This window comes from Ananas comosus, linkage group 9, assembly GCF_001540865.1.
Source record: "Ananas comosus cultivar F153 linkage group 9, ASM154086v1, whole genome shotgun sequence".
In the NCBI taxonomy this organism is placed as follows: domain Eukaryota; kingdom Viridiplantae; phylum Streptophyta; class Magnoliopsida; order Poales; family Bromeliaceae; genus Ananas; species Ananas comosus.
The window spans coordinates 13,726,721-13,750,962 of record NC_033629.1 but is presented as its reverse complement, the minus strand read 5'-3'; the positions used below and the strand labels follow the sequence as shown (position 1 = coordinate 13,750,962).

At 38.2% G+C, this 24,242-nt stretch overlaps 1 protein-coding gene and 1 long non-coding RNA gene across 2 annotated transcripts; one reads left to right on the top strand and one right to left on the bottom strand.

The window, feature by feature from the left end:
• LOC109715827 (tropinone reductase-like 3) lies at window positions 2,709-22,780 on the top strand. The gene is made up of 5 exons (XM_020241020.1): window positions 2,709-3,125; window positions 14,004-14,138; window positions 14,269-14,394; window positions 14,693-14,794; window positions 22,348-22,780. Exons 1-5 carry the CDS (start codon window positions 2,874-2,876, stop codon window positions 22,495-22,497), a joined length of 765 nt encoding a protein of 254 aa, XP_020096609.1. The 5' UTR covers window positions 2,709-2,873; the 3' UTR covers window positions 22,498-22,780.
• On the bottom strand, window positions 11,645-22,384 carry LOC109715828. The gene is made up of 3 exons (XR_002217762.1): window positions 21,699-22,384; window positions 20,705-20,772; window positions 11,645-12,028 (listed from the first exon to the last, which is right to left on the bottom strand). It is a non-coding gene; the product is annotated as an uncharacterized LOC109715828 (long non-coding RNA).

Genomic DNA, 24,242 nt, shown 5'->3' with positions numbered 1-24,242 from the left:
ATAATTAGAAATTTTTTAGTTCAAATCAATAAAAAGAGTGAAGAATTATAATAAAAAATTGCGTCTACCGTTAACCCTCCCTCAGGTGGGGCCCACACCCGTCCTCGAACCCAATCCCTCTAACTCCCACTTCCCCTTACCACCACCTGGATTCTAACTTCCAATTAATTAGTTTATAGATCCTAACGCTCAATTCATTTGTTTATAAATGTATAAATAATTATATATTTCAAATTTTTATAATAAGAAATTTGTTTGTTCAAATTAATAAAGAGAGTGAAGAATTAAAATAAAAAATAAAAAAATTGGGTCCACCTCTACCCCCAGGTGGGCCACACACCGACCCACAACTCCAACCCCTCCCGCTCCTACTTTCCTCACTGCCACCTAGATCGTAACTCCCAATTTATTAGTTTATAGAGATGGGCCCCACACTGCCACATGGATCCTAACTCATAATTTATTAGTTTAAATTTTTATAATGAAAAATTTTTTAGTCCAAATCAATAAAAAGAGTGAAGAATTAAAATAAAAAATAAAAAAATTAGAGCCATCTCTATCCCTGGTAGGCCCCACACCTACACCAACCCCAACACCTCCTGGTCCCATTTTCCCTCACCACCACCTAATCCTAATACCCAATTCATTAATTTATGGAGATGGATCCCACACCGCTACCGTGGATCCTAACACCCAATTATTAGTTTAAATTTTTATAATGAGAAATTTTTTAATCCAAATCAATAAAGAAAGTGAAGAATTAAAATAAAAATAAAAAAGGGGTCCACCTCTACCCCCAAGTGGGCCCTACACCCACCCTTAACCCCAACCCCTGCGACTTTCGCTTCCCCTCACCGCCACCTAGATGCTAACTCCCAATTCATTAGTTTATAGATAGATAGAGATGGATCCCACACCGCCACCTTGATCCTAACTCCCAATTTATTAGTTTAAATTTTTATAATGAAATTTTTTTTAGTCCAAATCAATAAAGAGAGTGAAGAATATTTTTAAAAAAGGGTCCACCTCTATTCTCAGGTGGGCCTCACACCTACCCCCAATCCCAACCCCTCCGGCTCCCGCATTCCCTCACCGCCATCTGGATCCTAACTTCTAATTTATTAGTTTAAACTTTTATATGAGAAATTTTTTAGTGCAAATCAATAAAAAGAGTAAATAATAAAAATAAAAATAAAAAAATTAGGTCCACCTCTACCCCCAGGTGGGCCCTACACCCACCCTCACTCCGAACCCCTCTGGCTCCCGCTTTTTCTCACTGCCATCTGGATCCTAACTCCCAATTCATTAGTTTATATAGATATAGATTATTAGTTTAAATTTTTATAATGAGAAATTCTTTAGTCCAAATCAATAAAGAGAGTAAAGACTTAAAATAAAAAGAAAAAAAATTAAATCTACCTCTACCCACAGGTGGGCCCCACACCCACACCACCCCCAATCCTAACCCCTTCGGCTCCCGCTTTCCCTCACCCCCACTTGGATCTTAACTCCCAACCCTCACCGTCACCTCGATTCTAACTTCTAATTTTTATAATGAAAATTTTTTTAGTCCAAATCAATAAAGAGAGTAAGGAATTAAAATAAAAAAAAGGTCTACCTCTACCCCCAGGTGTGCCCGACACACACCCCTTAATCCCAACCCCTCCGGCTCTCGCTTTCACTTACCGCCACCTAAATCCTAACTCTCAATTCATTAGTTTATATAGATAGTTTAAATTTTTATAATGAAAAATTTTTTAGTCTAAATCAATAAAAAGAGTAAAAAATTATATCCCCAGGTAGGCTCCACACCTAGACCCACCCTTAATTCCAACCCCTTCGGCTTTCCCTCACCATCATCTGAATCCTAACTTCCAATTCATTTATTTATATAGATATAGATATAAATATAGATATAGATAGATGAATAGATTGATAGATGATGATAGATAGATATTAAAAATTTTACAAATAATTTTAAATTTTTTTGACCATTTGAATTTTTAAATGATAAAATAGAGAATGCATCTCTCCTTTGTAGAGCGTAAAGATCATAATATTTCCATAGTCAATACATTCCCACCTTGTTTGGTTGGGGATAAGGGTATCTCTGAACAAAAAAAAAAAGAAGTGAGATTGCTATCCCACCCCTTGTGTGGGAATAGGGTGGAAATAGTTATTTCCCCTATTTAATTTTTAAAAAATTTAAATTTAAAGTTTAAATTTTAAAAATTTATAATTTATAATCTTAAAATTAAAATTTAAAATTTAAAATTTTAAATTGATATTTTAAGTTTTTTAAATTTAAAAGTTGATATTTTAGATTTTTAAATTTAGATTTAATCTTAAATATAAAATATAAAATTTAAAATTTAGAACTTGAATTTTCAAATTTGAGATTTAAAAATTTAAATTTGAATTTTTAAATTTGAGATTTAAAAATTTAAATTTAAATTTTAAAAGTTATATATTTAAATTTAAAATTTAAATATAAAAATTAAAAATTTAAATTCAAATATAATATAAGGGCAATATCATTATTTCTATTTTACTGTCTATTATTTTTTTACATTCATCCATCTGTCTAAATATTAGTTTTTATTCAAAATATTTTTAAGTTATCCAAATATAAAATTAATCTATTTCAAATTTATAAATAAAATTTATTTTCTGAATGAGCTGTTCTTACTTAGTTCCCAAACCAACAAGTCTCAGCATCCGACACGGTCGTCTTCCTTCGTAAACATCGCCTTTCCTAACTCATTTTGTTCGTTGTAGTTTTTAGTTTTTAACTCCGCCGTATCCTCGCGTCTCTCGTGTAGAGGAGGAGGAAAAAAAAAAAAAAAGACCGCACGAACCAACCTAACCCAACAATGGACGCGACGAACAAGAAGAGGCTGCAGGGGAAGGTGGCGATCGTGACGGCGTCGACGCAGGGGATCGGCTTCGCGATCGCCCTCCGCCTCGGCCTCGAGGGCGCCGCCGTCGTCGTCTCCTCCCGCAAGCAGAAGAACGTCGACGACGCCGTCGGCGACCTCCGCTCCAAAGGGGTCGAAGCCACGGGCGTCGTCTGCCACGTCTCCAACCCCCAGCACCGGAAAGATCTCATCGACACCACCGTTCGGGTAATCCTAATTTCATCCCTGCTGCCAGGCCCCAAACTTTCATACTTGTTTGTTTGCCCGTTTGCATATAACTATCAAAACTTTAAAAATTAGGGTAATTACCCGCACATCCCTTTAAAATGTTGAAGCGTCAGAATCTACATGTATGTTCTAGTTATGGAAAGGCATCATTATTTTGAATATTTTATTTTCAATGAACTAGAATTAGGGTTTTGTTCTATCCCTCTCTATCTCTTTAACTATCTCTCTAGGTGCTTTGATCCTCTTAAAGTGATTGTTTATCCCTGTTGATACGGTGGAACCGTATCACTACCTCTCTAAACTTTCTTTGTAATTTATTATATATGTCATTCGGTCAGTAGTAGAGCTCAGGTTAATCCTGGGTTAAGTGTTACTCTGGTTAAAATTGAGGGCAGATTCGAAATAAATTGGAACTTTTAGATGTTTAAATTTCATCACTTAAAACTTTTTAAGGGACATATTTGGAAGTTTAAATGAGTCCTTTTCTGGAGTTAACAACTATTTTTAACTGTAGACTAATTGATTTGGGCTCTACGTATATATCTGAAAGAAGTTGAAACTTTAGAGAGGTAGATTTCATCACTTGCACATTTGAGGGGCAATATCAAAGGCAAGTACTTTTTGAGGGGTATTTAGCCAATCACCCACTTAAAAACTTTATGTTTGTCACCTTAACTTCTAAATTTTTACAATTAACCACTTGAATTAATTACTCCATCAGTATCAAGTGGCTAACATTAGCCTACTGATCGAATAGTCGTAAAGTAAAGATCACACGTCTCCAAATACAAGGATCTGTTTTTTGCATCAAAGTTTAATTTTACTGTTACTGTCAATTTCACCAGCTAGAGTTTTTGGCATCGAGAATGCTCATGTACATCACTGGTGTGCATTCATTATTGTTTTTCGGCCATTTGGTTAATATGTTTAAATTGGTAAGATGTAAATCTATTTGGTTTATTGCAAAATTTTGAAAATTTGGAAGGTAAATATGAAATTTTGAAAGTTTACATAGCTGTTTGCGAATGAGCAATAGTTCATTTGGTTCTAGTGCAATTAACCCTTTTTTTATTTGGGAATTGTTCGGCTTTGCTATTTTGAAATTTGGACTAGGGGAAGAAATCATTCTGTTAGTTCTGCATGATGGCGCTAGAAAAGAAATCCACCATACTTAGTTCTGCATGATTTTATGTCAGGTTTCTGTAATTTGGAAAGTTGAGTTCATGAATTCTTATTAAACTTTTTATTTTTTAAATTTGGTCAATGCCTATTGGACTAGGCTCCCATCACTGCAGCGTCTGGAAGGGTTGATTAACAATTTTGGTTGGTAGGTAGTTAAATTGTTATTTATGAAGTCTAAGAAAAAGTATTATGGCCAATTGGATGGGTTTGAGACTTACCATAGACTTGGTTGAATGTATTTTAACTAATCCTTGAGGAAAGAAAAATTCATGGTGAAACTACAGTTTTAATATGGCTTGTAGATTTAAGGAATGAGAAGACAAAATTGAAAGAACTAAGGTCTTGTCATTTACCCAAGCTTGCTGTAAAGTTCAGGTTCTTTGGGCTACAAGAAGATCCTTATTTATCCGTTTTATGCCACTAATATGTGTTGGAACAGTCAATGGCTAGAATTATAGCTTCATGGAAAAGAATAAAGGTAGTTCAGCAAAATGATGGAACTGTGGTAGACAACAATTATCCCTTGAGACAGGCCTTGTTTCTTCTGAAGCAAATTCTAATGGAGAATTTATTGCTATCGTCAAATATTTGAACTACTTTTTTGTGCATATTGCTGAACAATTCAGTAAATCCATGGCTATTGTCCAGCAACTACATAATGTAATGATTCAGGGAAACTGAAATACAACAGTCAACCAGAAAACTTAAAGGGCTTTTTTCGTATCTTTGCCTTTTTGCTGTTTTATTAAACACAAATTTCGTGTGATGGGATGTGCCAACAGTTCGACTTCTCCATTATTGCCATTGTTGGATAGCTTGCAATGCAACCTAGCTAGATGCCAAATGATGTATTCTACAGAAAAGCGAGGAAGTGAAAAAGAAATGTTATTAGTAAGTTTGTTATTTTGTTGCCGAATAAAACCCATATATGTACGGATCGATAGCAGTTTGCCATCCATCCATACACTCTCATGTAGAATTAATGTTTAATCTTTTTTTTTTGTTTAAAAAAAGCTACTAGTATACCAAATGAGCCTTAAGCATTGCACCCTCATTTGCCTATAAGTTGTCCAGTCGTGTTGAAGGGAATGAATTGGAAACACTGAAAATTACAAGCACAATTAATATGCAGGAAAAATAAAAGAGCAATTTCAGCATTAGAATTAATTATTTTCTCTTCTGTAAAAATGCAACACTGAAACCAAAATATTTTGTCTTTAAAATCTAACTAAAATGAATGTTCACTTTTTGATCAAAATGGGACATTCGAGTTTTTTATTCAGTTCCTGATGTTTAATGCATGCTCCTGGAAGGCCTTTCAAAAGCTCTCATAGCCAAACTTGAAATTTAATATTCCCAGGAGCAACCTAAAAATCTGTTAAGTTTTTTTTCTTTCTTTTTTGGTTGTTAACATGACCGAATGCCATCAGGACTTGTTGTTTGTTTGATCCATTTGAATTGTTGACTGAAGTGCCATCTCATTTCAATAGTTGCATAAATTATAAGCATCTATCTCATGCCTTTGAAATAGCAATGTAGCTAATGTTATTCTGTACAAATAGGGATGACATTTGTTAACAGTATGCATCTGATGTTAATTATGTAATATTAAGACACTAGATAATACAAACCATCCAACTTTGCCCTTTTGCATGACATGTTAGTTATACTGTGAAAGAACTTAACAGCAAAATTCCAATACCTTCTTAAGACTGAAGCTAATATTTATTATCTCAAGTTTCTATTCTTTTGGCACCTCAAAGATTTGGGTAAAAGCCTCCACAACCCTTCAAGGGATATATTGAAAATATATAGTGTACAAGGCTTTATATAAATGTATAAGCCAACTATAATACAACTGGGATAACCAAATGAGGAAAATATAATAAATATGCCTTAAATATGTAATTAGACTAATTGCTAATTACACTAAAATCTCCCTGCAATCTGAGCATCCTGAGATCGACTGTGAAGATTGGTGTGAAGCATAGAAAACCGAGTAGTCAAAAGCCGATTAGTAAATATATAGACAAGCTGTTTATCAGAGGAGACATGAAGAATAGAGAGATCGACAATGTCACGCCCTGGATTACCACGTTTTCCCGGGCACGCCAACAGACCTGCCGTATACACAGTAATTTCCCGTGTATACGAAGCGATAGCTGTACCTGTAATCAAATCATAGCTACAACCAGAAGTATAGAGCTGCTAAATTAAAACATGTATATATAAAAGCTAAGGATTCACTTTACATATAACATCCAGTCATCCATAACTACACTTCACTCCAGCGAGTAAACAAAACATAAGGTATGTACAAGAACCAAAACACCTCAAAACTACCTACGAAGGGTACTCCTCTAGTACGGCGACATGATTGGTAGGGATCTAGCTCGCGACTCCCTTTTCGCAGTCGGAATTAGCAACAACAACAGCCGCAGACGAAGGCTTTGCAAAAGGTGTCAACAACTGGGTGTGAGAGCTACTACAAAACAGAGTAGTTCTCAGTGGATACCGTCACCGATCTCAACGGCCCACCCACTAAGTGTACAGAGATTTGCGCAAAGGATAGTAAGGACAACTGGAAAAACTCTACAGTTACTTGCCACTATACTATCGCTAACCAACATAGGCTATCTGTAGATATGAAAAATGCCTCACTCTGACCCAATCTCACTGGGGATTGCAATACGCCCGTCTCTCCTGTCGAAGCGACCCCGTACACCACCCCAAGAGTAGCTGGTGGAGAAATCTCTCTAGGGACTGCGATATGCCCGTCCGCCTGTCTAAGCTACACCGTACACCACCTCGAGAGTAGCCGGTAGAGAAATCTCTCTAGGGACTGTGATACGCCCGTCCGCTTGTCTAGGCTACACCGCACACCACCTCGAGAGTAGTTGGTGGAGAAATCTCTCTAGGGACTGCGATATGCCCGTCCGCCTGTCTAGGCTACACCGTACACCACCTCGAAAGTAGTCGGTCTAAGTAAAAAGGTCTGACAGGACTGCTGCGACTCAACACACGTCACAACCTTACTAAGGGTAGAGAAAGGCATCACTAACTACCACTGACCCAACCTTACACGGGCTGCCCAAACTGACCCACCCTGCCTGTATCCATCTACGTCGTACACCACCCACGGGGGTGGCCAGCTCAAGAACTATCCAAACAGAAACTGCGACCTTATCGCACTGAAACCTCATTCCGGAATGGCATTCGTGGGCGCGACCCAACCGAGTTTACAAGTGTCTCTGTCGAGTTCAACCGGCTCTCACAGGCTGTAATCACTGTAAATGGATCAAACTGATCCATCCACTAGAACTCACGTGCCCTTGGCACAATCTAATGCAATAATGCAGAAATCTGGGTCCACTGTCAACCCCGATGGCACCCGACGGTCCAACACAGTCTAACTCTACTGTAACAACACACTTGGCTCCTCAGCGCGAGCATATACTCAACCTACACTAATCTGGGTATCTACCTCGCACTAACAGCGGTGATACAGAAATCTAGGTTTACCGTCAACCTCGACAGCACCCGACAGTACGAAACAGTCTACACTCTACTGTAAAACGAGCTTAGCCTCCCAGCACGAGCGTAAACTCATCCTACACTAATCTGGGTATCCACCGCATCCTAACAGCGGCGATACAAAAGAACCACAGCTCCTAAAGCTAAATCTGGTAACTTCTCATAAATGATAGTGTAGGATTCAATAGTTTTCTCCTAAGTCAATTCCAAGTCCAACATATAAAACGAATCTAGAATTTAAAGCTCCAACTCAGATTTCATTAAACTATGCAAAACGGTGAATTGAGCTACTAACATGCTCCTACACATGAAATACACATGCTGACAATATCTCGACTTAGGAGGAAATCTGACGATTTCGGTAAACTTCAACCCACCTCGAAAAGCTCATCCAACAATGGCGAGAAGTCGAAAGGAAGGAGTCCACGCACTCACCCGGCCTCCAACGGCACAACCGCGACGCCCACTCGCTCAAACGGCCCTCCGGAGCAACATCGAAATCCGCCCGAGCTCGAGCCGTGACCTCCACAACATACGAGTCCACCAGCAAGAGAGAGAGAAAAAAAGGAGAAATGTACGGTTCTGCCAGCTATGCAGGTTGATAAGTATGAAGGGGGGTAGGTGGCGATGTTACCCACCAACAAAACCACAATACCCCTCACCAACTCAAAATTACAGCTGCAGTACCAGTACCGAACTTGGTTACCGGTACTCGGCCTCTCACCTGCTGTCTCGCGCACTGGGTATCGGTACTCGCCCGATGCAGTACCAGTACTCGGGCTCGGTACTGGTACTCGCCCGATACAGTACCAGTACTCCGGCTCGGTACCGATACTCGACAAGTTGGTACCGGTACTCAGCATCAACTACGCACAAACCCGAGAGCTTCCATCTCTGCCATCCATTGGGGTACCGGTACTCCTCTCAGGTACCAGTACTCAACACTGAAATTCTGCACTTTACAGATTTCAGTGTCAGAACTCTACTCTCGCGTCGCGTTGAGTCCATTTCGCGCCAAAACGACTCCGACTTGTCCCAACACTCTCACGACGTGTCGACAAGCATTAGATGTTGACATCACACTGGCCGCTAAACACCAGGGACACTACAGACAACCTAGACTTTAGAGAATGATGGTCAAGCTCAATATGTTTAGTATGGGCATGTAGTACTGGAATAGCAGCCAAATAGGTAGCATTGAGGTTATCACAGTTGATAGTGACAAGATGTAGTTGCGAAACATAGTGATCGCGAAGTATTCGACGAATCCAACTAGTCTCAGCAAGAGTGAAGGCAACATAATGATATTTAGCCTTAGAGCTAGAACATGAAATAGTAGGCTGCTTCATGGTGGACCAGAAAATGAGGTTCAAACCAAGAAAAATATCGTAACCTGAAGTCGAACAGTGGGTACCAGGACAACCTGCCTAGTCAGCTTCTGAATAAGCAATAAGCGACTGAGTAGACGATCAACAAAAATAAAGCCCATGAGAAATGGTACCACGGATATAGCGTAGTATCTGCTTAACAACTTGCATATAAGGTTCTTGTGGTGCCTGAAGGAACTGAGAGACTGGATTGACAGCGTACGAAATATTTGGCCAGTAAAATGGAGAGTTCCAATCTGACAATAAGTGTAGGAATCATCAAGAGGTCGACCATGATGGGCCGACAAGCTAGTTATCGGAAAAAAGGTAATGGTGGCAAATTTGCTGGACAACATGCCATGGCAGTCGAGTAATTGACGAGCATATTTCTACCGAGTCAGTGAAACACCATCAGTAGAATCGAGAATGTCCTATCCTAAGTAGTGAAGTGGACCCAAGTCGTTCATAGCAAATTCATTATGTAATGTCGAGGTCAGGGCGTGCTACAATGATGTGGAGCTACTTGTCGCAATAATATCATCGACATAGAGAAGCAAAACAAGAATATTGGCAGAAGAAGAAGAAATAAACATAGAAGGAATAGCTAAACTGCCAGTAAACCCAACTTAGAGAGGAAGGACGTAAATTGCTGGAACCATGCATGAGGCGCCTGCTTGAGTCCATAAATGCCCTTTCGCAATAAATAAACATGATTGGGAAAGGATAGATGTACAAATCCAAACGGTTGTTTCATGTAAACTTCTTCATTAAGTGCACCATGAAGAAAAGCATTTTTTGCATTCAATTGGCGAAGCGACTAACCAGATAATAGAGCAACATAAATAACAGTACGAATTGTAGTAAGTTTAACAATGGGAGAGAAGTCTTGTCAAAATCAATGGCCAATTGTTGCTTATACTCTTGGGCGGCAAGACGAGCTTTAAGGCGCTTCAAGGTACCATTTGCCTTTTTATTTATCTTGTAAACCTACTTACACCTAATGAAACTTTAAGGCGCTTCAAGGTACCATCTGCCGTTTTATGTATCTTGTAAACCCACTTACAACCAATGAGATTAATATTTGGAGGTGGTGATCCAAGATCCCAGGTAGAATTGGAAAGAACTGCCTGGAATTCTTCGTGCATAGCCTGACGCTAACCTGCATCTTGAAACGCTTCAGAGCTAGGCTCAACAGGAAGAGTAGAAAAAGAGGATGCCAAGAAGGATGAGGATTTTTTATGTTGCTTAGCCATAGAACACATGAGCATAGGATGAGTGCGATCAGCGGTACAAAAAGTAGGTATAAGAGTATCGACAGGTATGGGAGCATATGGTATGGGCTTAGTGGGTAAAGTGGGTAAAGTGGAGGGCAATGTGGTTTCGGTTGTGGTGGCGTCAGCCGAGGACACAATGATCTCAGGTGAGGTGGTGTCAGGAGAAGTTCATAGCGGTGTCAACCGGAGGTGTTGTAGAGTTTTGTTTTTTCGGTCTTCTGGTATATAGACTTGATGCTCTTTATGGCGACCAGTCAAGGTGTTTGTTTTGGTTCTAGCCATCGGAACATCAAAATTTTCTATGGTAGTAGTACTCTGCATACAATTAGAATGTGGTGAAACCAGATAAAAAGGAGTAGAATTGGTTTGTGACCTTTCAAGATGAAGAAAATCAAATCAAAAAGAGCATCTAAAGTAGATGGATTACTTCCTAACAAGGGAGGATTTGACAGAAAATTCTAAAACATTTGAAAGTTTAGAAGTAGAATTATTAGAAGTGAAAAAATTTGAATGACAGAAATAAAGAAAACATTATCAACAAAAGTCACGTGACGAGATATGTAAACTTTTGGATAAAAGCATCAAAGGCCCTTGCTTTTATTAAAAGGGTAAGGGCCTAAATAAACACAGGGCAATGACCGAGAAGAAAGTTTGTGACTCGCGACATTCTATAGATTGGGATAACACAAACACCCGAAAACCCTTGTTAGTTGCAGGTCGGGAGGAGAATGACCATGTAAAAGTTGATACGGTGATTTTCCCTTGAGTACCGTGAGAGAGGGTATATGGTTAATAAGAAAAATAGCATTCATAAGTGCGTCTCCCCAAAAACGAGTAGGCATACATGAGGGAAAAAGAGTGCTTCGAACAATATTAGTAATAAGGTGTCTGTATTTTCTTTCAACTACATTTTTTTGTGGTGCATGTGGGAAAAAAAAAATTTCATGAACTATTCCATTTTCAGGAAATACAGTAGAAAATTTTTTATTTAAAAATTCCTTTCACCAATCTGATTGGAAGAATATAATTCATTGGTGAAAAATGGTTTCAACTAAAGTTTTAAAACAACAATTTTTTCAAAAATCTTGTGCTTGAATTTTAAAAGATATATCCAAGAATAACGAGAATAATCATCGGCAAAAATAACATAATATTTAAACCCAAAAATAGAATCAACCGGAGATTGCCAAACATTAGAATGAACTAAATCAAAAGGAAAAGTCAATCGAGAATCAGATTTATTATAAGGAAATCTCACATGTTTACTTGTGTTACATGCATTGCAAATTTGCAATGATATAATCTAATGTCAGAATCACCTAAAACTTTATTGTCTCTAATGAACTTAGACAAAACTTCATGACTGGGATGATCTAACCTATTACGCCAGAGATTTCTCTTATTAAATTTATAAGCGAACAAAGTAGCCATTTTATTCCTGACACTAGCAACATTAGAAGGTCGAGAGGGCAAAGTGTCTTCCCAGTGCACGGCATTGGAGGAGCTCCTTCCCGGTTTCCTTGTCCTTCACACAAAAACCAATAGAGTCAAATTCAAAGGATGAATTATTATCATCACAAAATTTATGAACGAATAGTAAGTTTCTTTTAATAGAAGGAACGATGAGAACGTCTTTAAGATTAAAGGATCTGGAAGGAGCGTTTAACTCAGTTTCACCTGTTTGGGTTACAAACGAAAGGTTATCATTACTGACAAATATTTTATTAGTTCCAAAGTAAGGTATAGAACTAGAAAGTATATCTGGATCTGGCGTCATGCGATCCGATGCTTCAATATCTGGGTACCAAACCTCTTCTGCAGAGCCATGAAGGTCATGGCAGCGAAGGTTTGTGGTATCTCATCAGCCACATAGGCATGATTGAATCTCTGTCTGCGCTAAATGGCTTTGTAGTTAAATGTTTCACATATTTGACATTGTGTTCCAGTGCGATGTATCATTGGTTGGGCTGATTGAGGCTGGTTAGATGAATGTATAAATGGTTGTGGCTGAGGATTGTATGCTCTAAATGGTCCATGACCAGGCTGCTGATTTCTTCCTCCTCGCTATCCATGACCACCTCTAAATCTACCTCCCCAGTCTCCTTGATTTTCTCTTTCACGATTTGCATAAAATGAGCTATACTCAGAAGAAGTGCTATGTCCAGATCTATGCCGCATCTCAATTTCCTCCTGCATCATTAAGGACGAAGCTGTTTGAATGTCGGTTTTCCTGTGTGTGTTAAGAGCACTCACAAAGCCCCTGTACTCAGGCAACCCAAGTAGCACTGTCATTACTAAGTTGTGATCTGATTCTATTTTGCTGATTGCCAACTGTGCTTTTCCAATGGATTTCACTTTCTGCATATACTGAGAAAACAGCATCCTGTTCTTAAATGTTTCAGAGTTCTGCTTTCAAAGCAAAAGCGGTGGATGCAAGTTTATTGGGAAAATATAGTTCAATGAAGATCCAAGCATCTCTAGCAGTCTTAGGTGCATCGAAGATCACCATCTGAAGGATGCTAAGCACGAACGTGACATTGATCAACGACATGACAGTTGTATCTTGCTTTTTCCGGGTAGCATACTATAGATTTGGGACTTGTTTCTTATCTTCTTCTATCATCTATGGTGGTATCACACTTGTTCCATCGACATGTGAAGCCATGCTGAAACTTTCCAACATATTGACAAAGACTTGCTTCCGCACAAGATAAGTTGTATCCGTAAGTTCCATCGTAAGTAACGTTTTAATATTAACAACTGGGGATGAAGAGAAAGTTCTAATATTCGCCGCCATAGATGAAGACAAAGAAGCAATCAAGACCAACAAGAGAGACAACAATAGAAGAGAGAAAGTCTAATAGCACTGCAGCGGCATTGTAGCAATACTGTAGCGGCGCTATAACAGTAATGTAGTGGACTGTATCAATGATGCGATAATGTAGCAGTGACGGCACTAGCAGATACTGTAGCAGCATGGAGAGGAACGGGGAGAGGGAAAGAAGAGAGATCAATGGTGAGAAAGGATAGTTTCGATGTTTGATGGCTTGCCGCGGATCACTTTTCCTAGAGATTAGGGTTAAGCTCCGACACCATGAAAGATTTGGGTAAAAGCCACCACAGCCCTTCTAGGATTATATTAAATATATATAGTGTACAAGGCTTTACATAAATGTGTAAGTCAGCTAGAATTCAACTTGCATAACCAAATAAGAAAAATATAGTAAATATGCCTTAAATACATAATTACGCTAATTATGCTAATTGCTAATTACTCTGACAGCACCTCTAGTAAGTGTTCTCTCGTGATGCTTCTTACATTTGTTCGATCATTGCTTTGCTGAATACTGTAGATATGATGGGTTGCACATATATGCCATTCAAACAGTTTCAACCTGTCCCCAGTAATTATTTTTCATTATTCTCTTTAGCAAGCCTTTGTTCTTTGATCATGCTGTCTCATTAACAACGAGAGTAATTGCAATGTTCTTTCATTGCAGAACTATGGACACATAGATATAATTGTGTCCAACGCTGCTGCTAATCCATCAATTGATAACATCTTGAACACAAAAGAGTCAGTTCTTGATAAACTTTGGGAGATAAATGTGAAGGCTACAATCTTACTTCTTCAGGTACATTATGTGCTAAAATTGTCTTCTAAATTCTGCGGCCCATTGTTGGAAGGTTTACCTGTTATCTTCTTTTTATTTCCTGTTTCACCACCTTCTTCTTTTCTTTCTTTTTTTTTTTCTCATCCCTCAGGATGCTGCATCACACTTGCGCAAGGGATCATCCGTGATCATTATATCCTCTATTGCTGGTTATCAACCAGAGGCATCACTGGCTATGTATGGTGTTACAAAGACTGCTCTTCTTGGGCTTACTAAGGTACTGCAAAAATCCGTAAGGATGCACTTCAACAACCTTTTCAGCAGTATTGTAGAGAGAACTGATCATATTTAAGATCATAATTTAGCAGTACTTGGCAGTTGAGCCTGGCTATCTTAGTGAGACAATTGTAACATTAGGGTTAATATGTATACATAACACCTATCAGTTTGCTGAAGCAGTTGTCAACTGAAATTTTTATATCCTACTTCTTTGTTTTTTCTATTTACAGCCTATTTTCTTTATTCACCAGAAACTGCTGTATTTAGTAATTTGTGTCTTTTATCGTTGTTTCTAGGCCCTTGCTGCTGAGATGAGTCCGGAGACACGCGTCAACTGCATAGCTCCTGGATTTGTTCCTACACATTTTGCTGATTTCCTTACAACTAATGAAGCCATCGTAAGTGTTTCCTTATGTTATGCTTATTTAGATTCATCACACTTTCTTTTATCAACCTATCTTCATCGTTACTCTAGAATCACTTAAAACATTTCCAGAATCACTTAAAACATTTACTGTAGTATTTTTTTGAGAGAAAGGTAGCACGCTACTCGCTTCGTTTATTTCATTTAGAAATAAACTTAGCTGGAAATGTGAATCAACTAGGATTTGAACTTGGGCCTTGGGTACCAACCACCAACATTTCCTGTAGTATTTAGTGGCCTTTGTGTAGGTTGTGTTTAATTAGAAAATGTCACGTTTGGAACCTCTTTTTGTAAAGCCTTTCATGTTGAAAATAGAGTTTAGCAAAAAAAATGCATAATTTTTTTTTTTAACCTAGGAGCCCATCCGACATAACACAGATCCGCCAAATGGACAGTCTACTCTGTCCAAACGGATAGAACCTTCCCTGTGTATGCACAGCGTAAGAGCACAGTTTACATCATTCAACAACACAACAAACCACAAACAACCACAACATCGCATAATACAGCTACAATAAGGCGGAGAAATCAATCACAAATATTACTGCATCTAAAAATCCATCCAACAATAAGTAAAGAGAGAGGTAGTAAATCTAAACCACTATAACATTTTGAAAAACCAAATTCCAAAATCCATCTGCCACGAGAAAACTAAAACTGGTCAAATCCAAAACTTCGACGTTACAACTCACTGTCTGCCACCATGAATGACGCACCTCGCACAGTCGATGGATTTTTGGGCCGTGGGGTAGTATTCATGATTCAGATGAGTATTTATATGTATAAGTGGGTATCAGGTATTGCGAGTCCATTGCTTCCAATAGATGCAAGCATCTACTGTTAATTACCCCCTTGAGATTGGGGCACCTTTGATTAAGAGACCTCTATAAATTGGATGAGATGGATCGTATCTCGGTTTATTGAATCCTAAGTATATGTATTATGATTTAGTTGGATTTGAGGTTGATTAGGCCCTAAGTATATGTGTTAAGACCTAATCGATATTAAACTTTATGTATTAGAGTCTAATTGGTTCATGAGATATGGGTATGAGATCTAGGTATTGGTTCATGGGATTTGGGTATTGGTTTATGAGATTTGGGTATTAGTTCATGGGATATGGGTATTAGGTTGGATGTATGGTTCATGGGATTTGGTCCATGAGATTTGGTGTATGGTTTATGGGATTTGGTCCATGAGGTTTAGTTGTGGTTCATGGGATTTGGTCCATGAGATTTGGTGTATGGTTTATGGGGTTTGGTCCATGAGGTTTAGTTGTGGTTCATGGGATTTGGTCCATGAAGTTTGATTATGGTTCATGGGATTGGTCCATGAGATTTGGTTGGTTCATGGGATTTGGTCCATGAGATTTGGTTTTGGTTCATGGGATTTGGTCCATGAGATTTGGTTTTGGTTCATGGGATTTGGTCCATGAGATTTGGTTTTGGTTCATGGGATTTGGTCCATGAGATTTGGTTTTGGTTCATGGGATTTGGTCCATGAGGTTTGGTTTTGGTTCATGGGATTTGGTCCATGAGGTTTGGTTTTGGTTCATGGGATTTGGTCCATGAGATTTGGTTTTGGCTCATGGGATTTGGTCCATGAGGTTTGATTATGGTTCATGGGATTTGGTCCATGAGGTTTGGTTTTGGCTCATGGGATTTGGTCCATGAGGTTTGGTTTTGGCTCATGGGATTTGGTCCATGAGGTTTGGTTTTGGTTCATGGGATTTGGTCCATGAGATTTAATTTTTGAACTCGGGTTTGGGATTTGGTTTATAAACTTAGGTATGGTTTTGGTTCATGAGCCCAAGTTGGAAGTTGGATTTCGGTTGTATTCGTGGTCCGAATTGGAGTTGGATTTGGGTTTGGGTTTATTTGGGTTCAAGTTTGGGTTTATTTGTGTTTTGGGTTTAGGTTTATTTGGGTTTTGGGTTTGGGTTTATTTGTGGGTTTATTTGTGGACTTGGTTTGGGTTAGGTTTGGGTTTGATTTGATTTGGTTTTATTTGTGCACTGTATTTGGTTTGGGTTTGGGTCCGATTTGGGTTTTGGTTTGGATGTTTATTTGGACTTGGTTTGGTTAGGTTTGGATTTGGACTTGATTTGGGTTTGGGTTCGGATTTAATTTGGGTTTTGGGTTTGGGTTTGTTTGTGTTTTGGGTTTAGGTTTATTTGTGGACTGTATTTGGTTTTAGGTTTGGATTTGATTGGGTTTGGGTTTATTTGGGTTCAAGTTTGGGTTTATTTGTGGACTTGATTTGGTTTGGCTTGGGTTTGGGTTTATTTGGGTTCGAGTTTGGGTTTATTTGTGGGTTTATTTGTAGACTAGGTTTGGTTTGGGTTTGGATTTATTTGGGTTCGAGTTTGGGTTTATTTGTGAACTTGATTTTTTTTTTAATTCTATTTCGGGTTCGAGGCAGTCCTATTTTGCAACTTCATTCGGATCCGAAGAAATCCCTTTTTGATTTTGGTTTGATTTGGGGTCCGAAGAAATCCCTTTTTTATCTCGATTTGGGTTTGGGGTCCGAATAAATTCCCGTTTTGATTTTTCAATTTGGATTTGATTTTCCAATTTGATTTGTGGTCCGAAGAAATCCCCGTTTGATTCTCCAATTGGATTTGATTTGGGGTCCAAAGAAATCTCCGTTTGATTCTCTGATTTAGATTTGATTTGGGGTCCGAAGAAATTCCCGTTTCATTCTCTAATTTGGATTTGATTTGGGGTCCGAAGAAATCCCCGTTTGATTCTCTAATTTGGATTTGATTTTCCAATTTGATTTGGGGTCCGAAGAAATTCCCGTTTGGTTCCCCAATTGGATTTGATTTGGGGTCCGAAGAAATCCCCGTTTTGATTCCAATTTGGGGTCCGAAGAAATCCCCGTTTTAATTTTGATTTGGGGTCCGAAGAAACGGGGAATCAAAGATTCCCCTCCCCTCTCCTGGCGATACTTTTCCGGCGATGCTGTAGATGTCGTCGGCGAAGTTGTTGATGGTGGCACGGATCTGTTCAGCCGTCGGATTTGATTTGACATTTTCGAAGAAATATTGAAGGGTCCGAAGAAACGGGGAATCAAAGATTCCCCTCCCTTCTTCTTTCGAAAGTATCAAACCGGCGATGCTGTAGATGTCGTTGGTGATGGTGGCGTGGACTGTTCGGTCGGCAAATTTGATTCAATATTTTCAAAATGTTTTGAAGGGTCCGAAGAAACGGGGAATCAAAGATTCCCCTCCCCTCTTCTTTTGAAAAGATCAAAACGGCGATTGTAGATGTCGTCGACGGAGTTGTTAACAGTGGCATGGATCTGTTCGGCCAGCAAATTTGATTCGATATTTATCGAAGAAATGTTGAAGGGTCCGAAGAAACAGGGAATCAAAGATTCCCCTCCCCTCTTCTTTCGAAAGTATCAAACCAAACATGCTGGAGATGGTCGCGGCAATGTAGATCATCCATTCCATCATCAACGACTTCGAATGGGGTATTGAGAGGTCCGAAGAAACGGGGAATCAAAGATTCCCCTCCACTCTCCCACCGAAGCCATCTAGATGATATGGATGGCTACGATCGTCGGACAAAAGAAAAAAAAAAAAAAGAGGGGGAAGAAAAGAGATCTTTTTTTTTTTTTATTATTAGTTTTACTTTCTTTCTTTTTTCTTTCTTTTTTACTACCTGTTGATGGATTCGATGAAGCGGCTCAACGATCTCTCTTTCTTTCAGCGGCTCGGCGATTCTCCTTCTTTCCGCGGCTCGAGTGATCTCTCCTCCTTTCCGCGGCTCGGCAATGTCTCCTCCTTTCAGCAGCTCGGCAATATCTCCTCCTTTGAATATTTTGAACTTGGAAGTGTGTAGCAATCTATCTATCGTGTCGTCTCTCTCCAAAAAAAAATTCCCTGAATTTGATTTCGGTTCCCGTATTTATAATGGGAGGGGAGGAGTTAGTTAAGAATTCAAAATTCGAAATTCGAATTTTGAATTATTTGTTGGATGGTTGGAGGATATTTGGGGAGTGGTTGGGAATTCAAAATTCGAATTCGAAATCGAATGAGTTGTTGGATAGTTGGAAGATATTTTGGGAGTTGGTTAGGGAATTCAAAATTCGAAATCGAATTTTGAATGGGTTGTTGGAGGATATTTTGGGAATTGGTTGGGAATTCAAAATTCGAAATCGAATTTTGAATGGGTTGTTGGATGGTTGAAGGATATTTTGGGGAGTCGGTTAGGGATTCGAAATCGAATTTTGAATCGGTTGTTGGGTGGTTAGGTATTCAAAATTCGAATGGATGTTGGTTGGGGATTCAAAATTCAAAATTGAATTTTGAATGGGTTGTGGGATGGATATGTATTTAAAATTCGAATGAATGTTGGTTGAGAGATATTTTGGGAGTCGGTTCGAAGTTCGAAATCGAATTTCGAATAGGGTTATTAGAATAACAGATATTTTATGGGGGTTTAAAAATTTAAAATCGAATTTGAATATGATATTCGAAATTGAATTTTCAAATGTGGGTGAAAATGTGGGCCGTGATCCCATGAAGTGGGCTGAAATTAGGCCCACTTTGATGAAACTTGTTGGGCACAATTATTCATTGGGCTGAGATGAGACCCGAATTATTGTATAGGCCTAAAATTTTAAAGGACTTTAATGAGGCTCATTAATTCACATTTATGAATGGGCCTATTGTGGATTTTAAATTGTAATTATTGGTCCCAAAATTTTCTGGTCATCATGAGACCTATCAAAATTGTTTGAGTCTGAATCTAATCGGTTTCGATTATGATTAGAAATTTTTTTTTTTTTTTTTCACTTCAAACACTCACATCTCACAACATATCTACGTCACGATCCCAAAAGAGGTAGTAAAAGGTTTATGAAGTTATAGAAACTCAAGATTCACAAGATAGGTCAAAAAATGAGGAAAGCTATTGAGGTTTCTACCTATAACAACCTCACACACTGCGTTCAGACCCTCACCACCCGCCTCACTTGTAGAAGGGGCGTTGAGTAATATATAAATATGTTTCCTAATGGGAGCAAGGTGCCGCTGAGGGCAAGTTGCGCTCATTGGTCAATAGAAAGGAAAAGTAGGGTAACAATATGATAACTAACTACAGTAGCATAAGAGTAGACGAGTAAGGAGCATGTATGCCAATAAGTAAGATATGCCGCTTTTGTAATCAAATCGAGGTGCAAATTATGCCATTGTCAATTGGATGGTCAGTCCAACAAATAACCCAATCCATAGCCGCTGTAGTGATTTATAGACCTAAGGCAAAAGCCATGCCTGCACGAACCTGACTCACAATAAAACGACCTCTTTTCCGAAAGAACACTTGCCGTTGGTGGGCAAACCGAGTTGGTGTACGTGAATGCGCATCATGTGGTGGCGAATCCTGCTATATGCTTAAGTAACTGAAATGCAGTGAAAAGCTGCAAAGCTCGACCACGACGGTCAAAACTCATATAGAGTAAAGCCAACCACAAGGTCAATCGTATGTCATATTCGTAATCGAGTGCAACCGATTAATAAAGTTAAAATCGACGGAGTAATTGTGTGTCATCCAATCCTACTCTACATGTCATATGTTCAATACAATAAGGTCCATACATGATAATCATAAAGCATGTGAAGAGGAATACAATAGTAAACTGACATGTATAGTAACTAAGCAGTTATGATGTCATGATGATCTATATAAACCACTCTATCAATCAAGTATTATCCCACAACATGATATAACGATAAGTAAAGCCAAAAGGTAGAGCAAGTAACATGAATAGTAACGAAGTAGGTAAATTCAATATACTCAACAAGATACATGGTAGAAACATGATGGGAATAACCGAGTAGAATACTACTTTACCAACTTTAGATTGAAGCACCCACCTATGTACCGAATACTTGAGTCCACGACTGAACAACATGGCTAGATGTCTCCTGGACCTAAACAAGATCTAATAGTTTCACAATCAGTCCCCAAACATAAATTCAACACTAAACATGATGCTAAGCCATCAACAAACCCCTTGATGTGGCCGGAACGTCAGTTTCTACAACCGATTTCCACTTTCTGTCGGTATACACATAAACTCACTGAAATCATCATTTTGGTCCACAAAGTTTCACCGACATAGCCTCATGCCTACTCAGCCCACCCACTGTCCCGAAACACGCCAATTTAGGTGTTGGGACAGTTGAACTCAAGTGCAAATTGAAAAGGGCTTTGGGAACAAAATTATGCCATTTTGGGCTCCGAAAGTGTCGTTTTCAGCATCGGAACCCACCACGACCCTCCCGCTGTCGCTGCAAACTCAACACTTTGAGAATCTACCAGCCAAGAATGCTTGACAATGTTCTAAGACAGCCATAACGACATTTTTCCGTAATTTTTAAGCCAAAAGTGTGCTATTACAATGAATTTCGATGCCAAAAAACCCAATGTAGCCCCAAAATAAGTTTCGGACTTTGGACAACTAGTCAATGGGTCAAAAATGCATAATTGATGATACCCAAGGTAGCCCGTGATGCAAAATTGCATAAAAGATCCAATATTTTCATTAATTACGCTATTCACTATGTTAAGTGGAGTTTAGGCTCGTTATTGATGCTTCCACGATTTGGAAGCCAACCAACAGCACCAAGAGAAAGGTAGTGAGGTTCTAGACAATAGAGACAAGAGGGTGGTGCTCCCCAGAGGAGGGGTCGTCGGCGACGAGGATGGCCAGAACAATGCCCACGGCCTGGGACAAGTCCCGCCAAGCAGTAGTGAGGGCAGCAGGGCAGCACCCTTGCTCTGCGTGGCTAGGGAGAGTTGGCGGCGGCTGGGGAAGGTTAAGTTTGATGGAGGAGACGATCTTCAGGAACTGGCCGAGAATGGTACCTTTTGGGTTCATGTCTAGAGCTGAGCTCGGGGGAGCTCAGGGCGGCGAGGTAGCACTGGAGAGGGGTCGCCAGAGGTCCGTCGGTCGGCGGCAAGCGATTGGGAAGCCATAACCACTGAGAGGGGGAAAAAAGAGAGAAACATAAGAGGGATTGAGAGAGAGAGAGAGAGAGAGAGAGAGAGAGAGGGGAAAGGGCTCATCAGAGCTCCCCACTGACCGGAGTGGTGAACAAGATCAAAACTGTAGTATGTTTGTAAGTTCAATGGTGTAGAATAATCTAAATTAGATCAAATTTTAATTAAAAAATTCTACTTACCATGAAGAACAAGATCAAAACTTTCGATTTGAAATTTAAGTCTTTTATCACGGTTTTTATGGGATTTTTATTTTCGGTCGTTTATTTTGAGGCTACTTTTTTACTAGGCAAAGAAAGTCAAGAAAATTATGAAATTTGATTTTTAAATAGTTCAAACACTGTAAATCATGTCTAACGGAAGCAATCGTCGAATAGGATGTTCCATTATCGAAAATAATTTACAAGCAAGGAAGCCTACGTACTTTCAAGTAGCCTAGCTCTTTTTTAAAAAAAACTTTTCTGGATTTAGTTTATGCTGATATCCATGTTCTAAAGATAACTAACATGTACAGCGGAAAAGCATCGAAGAAAAAACTTTGATGAAGCGGTTAGGAACCACAGAAGACATGGCTGCAGCCGCTGCTTTTCTTGCGTCGGATGATGCTTCTTACATCACCGCAGAAACCATTGTGGTTGCTGGAGGAATGCCGTCAAGGCTCTAGATTCCCTTGAAACTGTTGACGAATGCATATTGCCTCATATTTTCGCTTCTTCCCTTTTATTTACAAATAAATTGTTTTCCGTTCCCAGTGGTAGATGTGTACACCTCTCCATTATGGTAAAGGTAACTTTCGGATATATTTGTGGATGCAATAAATATTTGTTCTGTATATCTAAGGTTTCATAGTTAAATTATAGATTACCCTACATCTTTGTGGGTGGAATTTGGACGTGGTCCCTATGCTTTCCACTAGTTCCGATTTGGTCCCTACTCATTTACTAGAACTGATTAGTCTCTGAACTCAGCAGAAATTTTTTTTCCCTGTGCTATAGTTGGGTTTATTTTCTATGTTAAATCCTCATTTTGTTGGTAGTTCATATGGTTTACTCTTGAAAGATGTTGGAGGTTTTTCTTCTTTTTTTTTTTCCCTGAAGAAAATGCAGCTAGGGACAATGGTGAATGAATTAACGTTAAACAATAGATCAAGGAACATATTACAATTTCTGGGTAGTTCATATGGTTTACTCTATCATAGTTTTTAGGAGGATGGCGCATGAGGAGATATACACCCGGTGCAGGCAATAATTTCTCCTCAGTTTGAGGATGGGTGGTTAATTCGGACTAACTTTTACTAATAATTCTATACTAGTCTAGACCAGGCCCGTGCTTCACGGCGGATAAATAATAGTTTAGCAAAATTAAAAATTTTAATTTATATAAATTTTAATAAATATTTTGTAGTATTTCAAAAAATTTAAAAATTTTAATTTGTACAAATTTTAATAAATATTTTGTTTAATTAACTAAAATTAATCATAATTAAAAAATAATTTTAAGTTGTCTATTTCAAAGTTTTTAATAGTTGAGGGCGTTTTTACACATTTTTTTTCGAAATTTGTTATGGTGAAAATGTATAAGACTTTCTAAACTTTTAATTTTTTGACTAAAATAATTTTATCAAAAATTTTATAAAATTAATTAAATTCATGAGTAGGTTCACAAGATTTAATAATTTTAATTATCTTCGGTCATTTTAATTTAACTAAATATAAAAATTAAAATTTAAAAAATTAAAAATTATAGTTAAGGGGTATCTATATTTTTTTACCTACATTAACGAAAATGATATTATTTGCTGCATCAGGTGTATAAGTAAATTTTGTGTATTTTATTTTAAAAAACCTGATATAAAAATTTAAACTCTGATAATTTTTTATATAGAGGCTTCTTATAGAGTATAGATTGCATTGAAATTATATTTTAATTTTATAATATTAATTATTTAAAATTTGGGTTGGTGTATATAATATTTATAGATCGGGTGTAGGGAATTTGTTTATAGATGAGGAATGGGTTGGGAGGAGAATTATTTCGTGCTCCTGGTATATATTATTTCTTAAACTCCGGGTGTATATTATTTCTTAATTTTGAGTTGCCTATTTCAAAGTGTTTAATAGTTGAGGGGGTTTTTACACATTTTTTTATCAAAATTTTTTATGTTGAAAATGTATAGAGACTTTCTAAACTTTTAATTTTTTGATTAAAGTAATTTTACCAACAATTTTATTAATTTATTAAATTCATTAGTAGGTTCACCAGATTTAATAATTTTAATAATTATCTTTGGTCATTTTAATTTAACTAAATATAAAAATTAATATTAAAAAAATTAGAAATTATAGTTAAGGGGTATCTATATTTTTTACCTATATTAAAGGAAATGCTACTATTTGTTGCACCAGGTGT

Coding starts and splice junctions, on each gene's coding strand:
- LOC109715827 (XM_020241020.1), top strand. CDS start 2,874: ATGGACGCGACGAACAAGAAGAGGCTGCAGGGGAAGGTGGCGATCGTG. Junction 3,126..14,003: donor TCATCGACACCACCGTTCGG/GTAATCCTAATT, acceptor CTTTCATTGCAG/AACTATGGACACATAGATAT. Junction 14,795..22,347: donor TTACAACTAATGAAGCCATC/GTAAGTGTTTCC, acceptor TAACATGTACAG/CGGAAAAGCATCGAAGAAAA.